The sequence below is a fragment of the Mya arenaria genome, chromosome 11 (assembly GCF_026914265.1).
Source record: "Mya arenaria isolate MELC-2E11 chromosome 11, ASM2691426v1".
NCBI classification, from domain to species: domain Eukaryota; kingdom Metazoa; phylum Mollusca; class Bivalvia; order Myida; family Myidae; genus Mya; species Mya arenaria.
This window is the reverse complement of record NC_069132.1, coordinates 47,232,727-47,244,160: the sequence shown is the minus strand read 5'-3', so window position 1 is coordinate 47,244,160 and position 11,434 is coordinate 47,232,727. Positions and strand designations below refer to the sequence as shown.

At 36.1% G+C, this 11,434-nt stretch overlaps 1 protein-coding gene across 1 annotated transcript; it reads right to left on the bottom strand.

The window, feature by feature from the left end:
* Positions 1–67: 67 nt before the first annotated feature.
* LOC128208013 (uncharacterized) lies at positions 68–9,597 on the bottom strand. Its single transcript, XM_052911290.1, has 5 exons — positions 9,524–9,597; positions 8,637–8,685; positions 8,097–8,240; positions 6,964–7,206; positions 68–560 (listed from the first exon to the last, which is right to left on the bottom strand). The coding sequence occupies exons 1-5, from the start codon at positions 9,530–9,532 to the stop codon at positions 535–537; spliced, it is 471 nt and encodes a 156-aa protein (XP_052767250.1). The 5' UTR covers positions 9,533–9,597; the 3' UTR covers positions 68–534.
* Between the last annotated feature and the right edge of the window lie 1,837 nt (positions 9,598–11,434).

The following is an 11,434-nucleotide window of genomic DNA, read 5'->3' as shown; positions in this document are numbered from 1 at the left end:
TAAAACTGTCAAACCTCTGTACCTTAAGTACTGGTTGTCCGTTAGCAGGAGAACTGTCTGATCTGGTGCTTACTCTGAATTGTAACAGTTTAAGACACATGGGTTATCATATCGAATTAATGAGTTGATGCTAGTTAACAAGAGGACACAATAAGCTGATATGAATTATTTTAAACAGTCGGTCTTTACAGTAGATACTACTTTCTTGTAAAAACTAGTTTGTATTTAAGTTTAGTAATTGTGAACAGGATTATATAAAAGACAAGTCCATTTAAGAATTCAAGATTTTGTCTCTTTTACTCTTTCGAAGTAATCACAAACATGTCCACTTACACGAAAAATCTTACATATAGCAGATAACACAAATTACACTTAATTATTTATGTCCGGTTTCTTATTCACTATGTCAGTTCAATCACAGAAGGCACGCATTGTATATAATATATTAATACAGCATTAAATTTAACTTTGTTCATTTACTTATAATTTTCATGACAAAACTGCAGATCTCCATCCACATCGTCTGTTTTGTCATCATAAGGACATTGTTTTCACAAAATCTGAAAGAAAAAAAAAATCAATGGATTACGGTACATCTTTAATAAATGTTATATATTGTATTTAGCACAAATAGACTTTTACAATTATCCATCACAATAAAAATATGACGCACATGCAGCCCATGTCAAATAAAAAAGCAGCCTCACAAAAGCTTGGTTTTCTAAACTGCGTCTTTAAAAAAAGGTAAATCTTTTTATTATGCCCCCGAAGGTGGGCATATTAAAATTGCATTGTGTGTCCATCTGTCCGTCCGTCAATCCGTTTCCATATCCGGGCTTTAACTTTGTCATGCAAGTAGGGATGTTAAAATAACTTGGCACATGTGTTCAGCATCTAAAGGCGGTGTGTGTTGTGTAAGACCCAAGTCCTTACCTCAAAGTTCAAGGTCAAACTTTGAGTTTTATCATTACGGAATGCAGCTTATATGCATATACAGAATAGTCGGTGGTGTACGGGCTGTAATTTTGTTGTGCACAGAGGGATTTAAAAATTAATTGGCACATTTGTTTTGTATATAAAGTCGATGTGATGTGTGCAAAACCCAACGTCCCTACCTGAACATTCAAGGTCGCATTTTAGAGTTTTATCCGTATGGAATTCTGCATTTAAGCACATAGAATATCTGCTTTCGGCTGTAACTTTAGTTTAAGATTACTTTGAGATATTTTAAGATTACTTTGCACATGTGATGGATACATAAAGACGATGTGTCGGGTGCAAGACCCATGTCTCTACCTCTTACTGCATCACTCCTCCACACTTGATGTCATCCATCATGGGGGCTGGCATAATTACTTATAGTTTGTGATAGCTCTTCCTGAATGTGTAGGCATATTAGAAATTGCATAATCAATTTAACTGGATGGCACTTCGGGGGCATTCAACACCTGTGACAGCTCTTGTTTATAAATGCTTTGCTTAACCTTTTATAGAAATGACGAAGCTTGATGATGATGATGATGATGATGATGATGATGATGATGATGATGATGGTGGTGGTGGTGATGATGATGATGATGATGATGAGAGTAGTAAATGAATGAATGAGCCAGTCTGCCAAGTAGTTACAATTAGTCAGTCAGTCAGTCATTAACTTATATTTGGATATTTTGATGTCATCAGGTAAGAAAAACATCCTGTTGCATTATCTTAATGATTTTACTTGTGTCTGCCGAAATTTGGAAACTCTGCTTTCGTTTTAAAAGTATGCATTTCAAAACCTTTCTACAGATATAAAAAGCTTAGGTAACTGTTCACAAATTAAACAACAGTATTGACTTTTTTTGCAGCTAAAAGTGCTTTGGGTATGTGCTTTGTGGTATCATAATTAATGGTCATACACATTTTTTAACCAATCAAAACCTGTGTTACATACTATAAACAAACATTAACCAATCAGAAGGCAGATGTATTGTTCATCACATCTAGCTCTTTTAGAACTAATTTATAAAAACGAAAACAAAGATGGATGACTTGTGTTTGGCTGAATTGAATTTGAGCAAATTAGTATATACCATTGGAAGCACAGCTATGGATAATCATTGTTAAGATCAGTTATACATAAAATATCAATTTAAACATGACAAATCCTTATCATTTATCTTTTGTTGTGAGATTCCAGGGCACTGACTACTGCCAGTACTGGTATGTGTTGTTCAATAAAAATAACTTACACCTTTTCAGAGATTTGCGTTTTGGGCCATTATAGATAGATAAATAGATTTATTCGTGCATATATATGTCATAGTAACAAACCAAATATCTCATAAAGTTATAACACAGACTGATTAACAAAGTATTAGTGATGATATCTATACTAAAGCACAACATCATTAGAATGCTTTGGATACATACGTGCGTTAACAAAGATTTAATTCAATGTGACAAATATATAACACAGGATAACCCATTAAAGTTATTCAACTTATTTCCAATGGGGTCCTTATGACAACTATAATTATTTGCCAAGATATCAGTTGTAAGCTGTTTAAATTAGGTTTACTTATACAAAAATAACATGCATGTACTCTTGACCAGTTAAAGAATGATTAAATGTTTGATATCGAACTTTTACAGTTATAATGCAACCGACTGTTAAAACCATATGACACTTTAGCATAATATGACAAAAATCTTTGGACTGATATGCAAGATTAAATGAATAACAATTAATAAAATAGGAAATCTTCCATTTCTGCACATTTCATACCAACAATGAGATGTGATTTCACTTCTTTTTTAAAAGTATTCTTATTTTTCAATTCTTTTAACTTTATTGGAAGACTGTTCCAGTCCTGGATTGCTTGATAAAAGAAAGTATTTAATATAAAACTGTCAGCCTGTGGCACTTTAAAATTTCCAGCACTATGTCTACTGTTGTAAGAATGTGTAGATGAGACTAAAGTAAAATGTTCATGTAAGTATGATGGGCATTTGCTATTAAAGATTTTATGTACATGGTTTAGTCGTAGTTGCTTTATCCTATTTTCTATATTAAGCCATCCAATATCACTGAAAGCCGAGACTTTCAGGGAAGTTCTACAATCATAGCCATAAATAAATCTGACAACTTTGTTCTGAGTGACCTGTAATCTGTTCTTGAATTGTTTAGATATACCATTGTACCAAGATGTCGATGCATAGTCAAAATGACATTGTATTAAGGAGTTACATAACAATCTTCTTAGATTCATATCTAAAAAACGATTTTGTCTATATAAAAAATTTAGCCTAGAATTAACTTTACTGACAATATTGTTAACAATAGATGCAGCACTGAGATCATTGTCCAGTATATTTCCAAGATATTTAACAGATTGTTTAGGTTTTATGATATGGCCATTGCAGTTTACATTAAAGCTATCAACTTTTGTTAGTTTTCTTTAAGACCCAAATAAAATACATTCTGTTTTTCCAAGATGCAAAGACAGTTTGTTGTCAACTAACCACTTACTACAGTTTTCAAGTTCCTTGCCGAGTACATTACTAATAACAGACGGATCTTTATGTGAGAAAAGGATAGCACTATCATCTGCATATAATTTTAATTTACATTTTTCACTTAGGCTTATACTCATATCATTGACATAGCATAAAAACAGCAACGGTCCAAGTATGCTTCCTTGAGGAACGCCACAAGAGATGTTCATGAATTCAGACGTTGTATTATTTACATTGACAACTTGTTTACGTCCAGATAAATATGATTGAAACCACTCAATTGAATCCACACCAATTTCTTTTAACTTCTGACATAGAATTTTGTGATCTACGATATCAAACGCCTTTTGAAGATCCAGCATAATCATTCCTGTATATAGACCTTTGGAATTTTGTTCTTTTATATGGTCGGTCAAATGAATTAGGCAGGAGTCAGTTGAATAGTTACATCTAAAACCACTCTGAAGTTCGTATAATAATCCATGTTTAACAAGAAAAGATTCTAGTTGGTTGTATACAACTCTTTCTAAGATTTTTAAAACTATACATAGTATGCTTACAGCTCGATAGTTTGAAACATCAGATCTGTTGTTTTTCTTAAACAATGGTTTAACTTTAGCATTTTTGAGTTCAGATGGTACAATGTTACTTGTGATAGAACTGTTTATCAGAAATGTTACTGGTATCTTTAAAAATGGTGCAGCATCTTTTAAAAATCTTGCAGGAATGTTATCTAACCCTGTGCTTTTTGAACAATTTAGTTTACATAGTTCCTTGTAAATGTATTCTTCACTAACAGTGTGAAGTTTAAATTTAACAGAGTCAGGATTTCTATCTTTATAAAATCGTTTAAAACAGTCAGACTCATAGTTAAACAAATTGAAGGGCAAAGGCAGTTTTTTTTTACTAAAGTTGAGGCTACAGTAGTAAAAAAAGTATTAAAGTGATTTGCAATCTTACATGGTTCAAAACAATTTTCATCATCAATGTTCAAAACAATATTTGGAGAAGATTTACTTTTACTACTATATCCAAGATTTTTTAAATCTGACCACAGCTTTTTTGGATCATTTTTATTTTCTTCCAGCTTGTTCGACATATATTCCGATTTGGCCTTAATTACTTCTTTCTGAACAAGGTTTCTGTAAAAACGATATTTATCTAACATCTCCTTCTGTTTGTATTTTTTGAATTTGAAATAAAAAGCATCTCTTTGACTGATGAGTTCCAGAATGTTAGAATCTAACCATGGTTCACTTCTTTGTTTTAGTCTGACTTCCTTAACAGGAGCAACAGTGTTCAAAACTGACAGAAATGTTTCTTTAAAAGACAGCCATGAATCTTCTACAGTTTTTGCAATAAACATGTTTGACCAATCGCAAAGTTTAAGTTTGTGAATAAAATGATCTACATTGTAATGTTTCAAAGACCTTACAACAACATTCTTATGCATATTATACGTCCCTTTCTGTGTTTTACGCGTACAAAATACAGGCAAATGGTCACTGAGACCTATCGGAAGTGTACCAGACTGAACAATCTTGTTTTGATGGCTACATAAAATGTGATCTAACACAGAAGAGGACTCTGAGATTCTGGTAGGGTCATTTATGATCTGTTTTAGATTAAAGATATTAAGAACTTGTTCAAACCTTTTAAAAAGAGCTGATTTCTTTGCAAAAAAAAATAATGTTAAAATCACCAAGGATGTACCATTCTGTGTCAGATCTAACCATAGATAAAACATTTTCAAAAATATCAACAAAATCTGTTTGTTTAGGTGGTCTATAACATGACCCTATTAAAATAGGTTTGGTTTTTGGTAATAAAATATCAGCCCACACTGCTTCAAGATTGTCATTTTCTAGGTCCCGTCTTTCGGTGAACGCCAGATCTTCATTAACGTATAAGCATACTCCACCACCTTGTCTGTTCCGGTCCTTTCTGATCACATTGTATCCTTGAATTTGTATTTCCGAGTCCATAAATGAATTGTCCAGCCAGGTCTCTGAAAACGCTATGGCTGCAAATCTATATTTTGACATTAAATGTCTCACTTCGGGCAACTTTGGGTCAAGGTCAATGTTACTAAAAATAGATGACCCTTTGCCAAAGTTTGTTACCAAATAACTTCACCATAACTTCAGTTGGGGTTGGCATATTGTGACCTAACTTAGCAAGAGGTAATGAGACTGCATTTGGGGCCCCAAGGGTCAAGGTCACTGTTAATAAATAAAAAAAAACAATTGAAACTGAATCTCACAACGAAGGCTAAATCATTGAAAGCCTGGTTTCGTCGCATTACGGCGTTTCTTGTTAGCTATTTTGATTAGTCCATGTCTGGCGTACGACGTCAACAATTGCAATATCTCCTAAACGACTTGGACAATTTTATAAAACTTCACAGGGATGTTCCTTAGGTGGTGCCCTTTCAAAACTGATCAAAGAAATAAATTCCATGCAGAACTCTTGTTGCCTTGGCAACTGAAAGGATGTTGTTGTTTTAAAAAAAACACTACTTGACATAAACCGTAAGACCTAGAGCTTATATGTTTGGTGTGTTACAGTGTCTAGTGGTTCAAATCAATCCCCTCGGGTCAAAATTGACCATGCCATTCGGGTCACCGGGTTTGCATAAAGATATAAAGGGAAAGCTGTGAAAACCTTCGAAACAGCTCGGTCCAGACCCTTGATATTTGGTATGTAGCATCATATAGTGGTTAGGTATCAAGATTATTAAAATTATTACCCTGGGGTCACAACTGTCTATGCCCAAGGGGTCACAAATTTCCTATAGACTGATACAGTTAATCTTGTCTGAAACCTCTAGGCCCAGATCCTTGATATTTTGTATGTAGCATCATTATGAGGTCCTTTACCAAGTTTGGTCAAATTATGCCCCTGGGGTCAAACCTGGCCCCGGCCCTTGGGTCACTAGTTCCTTATACACTTAGATGGGGAAATCTTCTTGACTGAAACCGCTCGGCCCAGACCCTTGAATTTTTGTAAGTTTTATCATGTAGTGGTCCTCTACCAAGTGTGTTCAAATTATGCCCCTTTGATCAAAACTGGCCCGCCCCGGGGTTCATTGTGACAAGTTTCTTATATATTTACATAGGGAAATATTTGAAAATCTGCCCTGCCCCAGGGTCACAAGTTTCCTATAGACTTTCAAAAGAAATACTTTGAAAATCTTCTTGTCTGAAACCGCGAGGCCCAGACCCAGTTTATATGTTGCATCATACAGTGCCCCCCCCCCCCCCATATTGAACTGTGAACCGTGAACATTCAGTTTACTTAACAAATTCACATGAAACAAAGCCCATTGTACATGACGACAACATGCATATGTGTATCAAGTCCAACCACTCTTGCTAAAAAAATTGTTGAGCCCAATGGCACCCGCTTGCAGGGCTCTTTGTTTCCACCATGCATCTGTTAACAATATCCACATGTACTTACCAACATAATTTACTTGACCAACTCCGCCTGCGTCCGCTACTCGACAAAGTTCGTTAATCTCGGTGACCGTCAGTCGTTCACCGAGGTTGGCAAGAACGTGACGCATCTCGGTGACACTGACGAAGCCATTGTTAAGGTGATCAAAGACACGGAACGCGTCTATCAGTTCCTTTTCAGTTTCCGGTGCCTTCACTTTCCGCACCATCATCGTGAGAAACTCTGGGAACTCGATGGTACCGCTCTCTAAAACAGAAATGCATCAAGTTCTACACACATACTACATGAAGCACAGTTTGATTTTACTAATCAATACTTTTGTCTTGAAGTTGTGTTACCTTAATAAATTTCATTGTCGATCACTATCATTCCTAGAAAACTATAAACAGTCCAAGCCATAATCATCTCACGGAGTTCTCGGCGGATGGATTCTTGTACAGAGAGCGCAGCACTACCTTCAGGTCATCCCCGGTACAACTACATTTACCTCAATGACCGGAAACTCTCACCCCCATGGGACGTGCCGTCATCATCATCCACCTATGATCATCTCATGGAGTACTATTGGATGGATTCTTGCACTGATAGCGAAGCATCGCCTTCAGATCGCCCACAGTGATGCTAACCTTCCCTCCATAGCCCGACCTTCGAACCTCTCCCAGAACTTACCGTAATTATCCAACTCCCAGAGAATCTCATGGAACATCTCGTTTGGCGGGGTTTTCCAACGGAGTACAAGACCACCTTAGGTGGTCCCTGTTGATACTCCCCTTACCCTTTTTGACCCTGCCCTTCACTTCACCCAAACAGGGACACGCCGTCATTATTTACCACCCTGATCACTGTGATGCTCCCCTTTCTCTCCATAGCCCGACCCCTTTACTTTCCAATCGTCACCCAATCCCTGGATGCACCGTCATATTCTACCTCTCTGCACTCTTCGTCTGACGGAGCTCCATCAGGTCGTACCCGTTGAAGCTATGAAGCACCCCCGACCCCATTGGACTCAACGTCATTATCCACCATCCTTATTATCTGAATGAGCATGATTCTTGCCCAGATAGCGACGCATCGCCTTCAGATGAAGCTTCCCTTACCCACCATGGCCCGACCCCCCTCAGCCCCATGGCGCTCACCGTCATCATCCACCTCCCTGATCATCTCAACGAGCTCTTCGTCAGACGGGTTCTTGCCTAGAGAACGCAGTACCGCCTTTAGATCGTCTACAGTGATGCTACCTTTACCCTCTCGATCAAAAAGACCAAACGCCTCTCGGAAGTCTGTCAATGAGATTATCATAAAAGTAATCACCGGTGTACTCGAATTTATTATATTATAGACACCTTACGAAGCACCCTAAACATCACCACTAAAAACAACCATGATGTCACTATGAAGGACAACAACAACCATCGTCAATCGAAAAAAACCCATACAAAATCTGCATTGATCGTCAATACCAGCCCTACATGTAACAACAGCACATCATCACCACCACCATCATCATCATCATCATCAACAGCAACAACAAAAAGTGTAAATCGTCATAATTGTCATTATTAACATCAACATCAACAAAAAGTGTAAATCGTCACAATTGTCATTATCAACATCAACAAAAGGATCATAGAGTCTAGCTAATACTGTTTTCGCTTTTAACATTTACAAACCATTACCCTCAATCTGTTCGTCGGTCAGTTGGAGATCAGACAGCGATACGTCATACTGAAAACAAACGGCGGACGATCAGACACTAGATGGACATGAAAGGTATTGATGACAAAAGGCGTGTTTTTATTTTCAGGAAACATGACTATTATCAACGCCTATTATAATTATGACTTTTAACAACTTTATTATTTCACATGTACGAGGGTTGATCCCGAATCGCATAATAATGAATTTGATTGTATATTTTGAAGTCGGCATCCGAATTGTTTCTGCGACCAAAGGTTCAATGAGATCGTAAAGTTTGACAGTCCATCTAAGAAGAACTTAAAATTTTATATGTGCATGTCAGTATTATATGTATGCATGGTTTATATCAATCCCTCTTAAGGACCTTCTACAGAACAAAAGAACCAAACATGTAATATTTAATCATTCAAAATTTCAAACAATAATGAATCAGTCAATCAGGACAATTTTAACAGATATTTGAAATCGTGATAACATTATGTACATTTTGTCGCATGACCACAAATAAGATCCAAGATAATGAGATCAAATATAAAGCACAAAATTAAATTGCAGTGTTGGTACAGATACTTAATGTGTTAGGAAATTGAGCAAATTTTACGAAGGAATATATTATCAGATTTTATTATTAAACATTTTCAGGGTTTTTTTTCGGAAAAGTCTTTCTACGAAATTAATATGTGATGTATAATTAACTTTTGAGTAAAAATCTTTGGCGTCCCAGCAACTCTTGCATTGTAGAAGACTCTCATAGTAAACCACCTATATTATATTAATACTACTGATTTATACATTTCATTGAAGTTACTCATACAATGAAACAGACTAAATCATTAGTTTTAAAAAGTAGTATTTTAGTTCTTACCATTGACATTTTGTATTCCAATGATATTGGTTTGATAAGCGTCTTGGTATTCGAAGTTAAACTACTCAACTGTAATTGACTGAATCAATAGCCCTCAATGATTCGTCTGTATTTGTTATAAAGCGGGAAATATGATACTCGATTCGATCCAGGATTTATTTTGATTTATACAAATATGATATCCCATCTCTCATTAAACAATGTCGGACCACATCAATTTTGCATTTCCGAAGTTAAAAATCTCGGTTATAAAGAAATGAATGACAATCTTACTGTTAAAATGAACTTTCAAGGGTTTATTAGTTTTCTAGTTCTAGTGGTTATTTATATTTGTACAACTGCCAAATAGATATAACAGAAATATTATACCAGTGTGTAAAATTTAAGCGATTGGACAAATGGCCAAATCATTGCCGACATACAAACAAAAACATATGGACGAATAAATAACGAAACAATATTTCACTCGTCACACAAACTTCCAAATGTATAAAATGCATATAGAACAACTTTTGTAAAAACTAGTATTTGGGTATGCGACCCCTTGTTGACCGTGCACTTATCACAAATCGATTTGTGATCACATATTTGTTAATGTTGTTGACCGGTCCTGCTAGACGTCCACCCCCAGTACCGTGGGTGTAAGACAGCATTTTGATCCCCACATACAATCACGACGAATCACGAAGGGTGAATAAACGTTTGAAACAACTGGACCAAGAAATTGCTATTATTATTATAAATTAGAAGTAGAAGTAGTAGTAGTAGTAGTAGTAGTAGTAGTAGTGGTGGTGGTGGTGGTGGTGGTGGTGGTGGTAGCAGAAGAAGAAGCAGTAGTAGCAGCAGCAGCAGTAGTAGTAGTAGCAAGAACAGTAGCAGCACCAGCAGCAGGAGCAGCAAGTACCAGTAGGGGCGTCCATATTTTACAAAAAAGTAGTCACTAATTTCGAAAGAATATTGACCGGGTGTCGTGATTATATGGGGGTCAAAACCGGTCTTCGGTTAAATTGGTTAGTACGTGTTCCATAACATCAGGTATGCGTGCGTTTGGGCATAGTTTGTGTGTGTGTGTGTGTGATATCCTTTCATTTTATCTATTGTTGCCTATTATGCATGTTAAATTAAACCTACCTACAAAACAACGGGTTTCGATGTATTCACAATAAAGATCGGCGTGTGCGTAGTTAATCGTGAATCATTCAGTTTTCTTTCAGGGGTAAAAAGGCTGTTTTCTTTCTACCCCCACCCAGTGCATACGAACCATAATTCTATCATGCATATGAATTAAGTCATCTCCCCTTAACCATTTTTTCCATAATCGGTGCTTGTCCATATTTTGGAAAATACTAAAGTGATTGAAATGAAACTTCAAATATAGATATATGGCAATGAGAGGAAGTACAGTGCACACTGAGAACCGTAATCCTACCTCGCATACGTTTCTTTCATTATTTTCCCTTTAACTGACATTTTCCGAAAGTGCGCTCTTTTCCGGGACATATCTTAGAAAATACTAAAGGGATTGAAATGAAACTTCAAAATAGATCGATCGCAATGAGAGGAAGTACAATGTACATGAATCATAATACTGCCCTGCATATGTGTTTAGTTATCCCCCCTGAACCAATTTTTCTTTATTGGTATTTGTAGTATTTGACTTAGTGTTTAGATAGATTGATGCCAATAAGAGGAAGTGACGAAAACCAGAACCACAATCATATGATGTATATTTATTAAGTCATCTCCCCTTATCCCTTTTTTCCATAACTGATGCTTGTCCGAGCCATAGCTTGGAAAATGATTAATGGATTGAATGAAAACTTTGTCTATTGAAATACAGTGGCAATGAGAGAAAATGCAATGCACAAGAACCATAATCCTATCATGCATCTTTATAAAGTTATCTCCCCT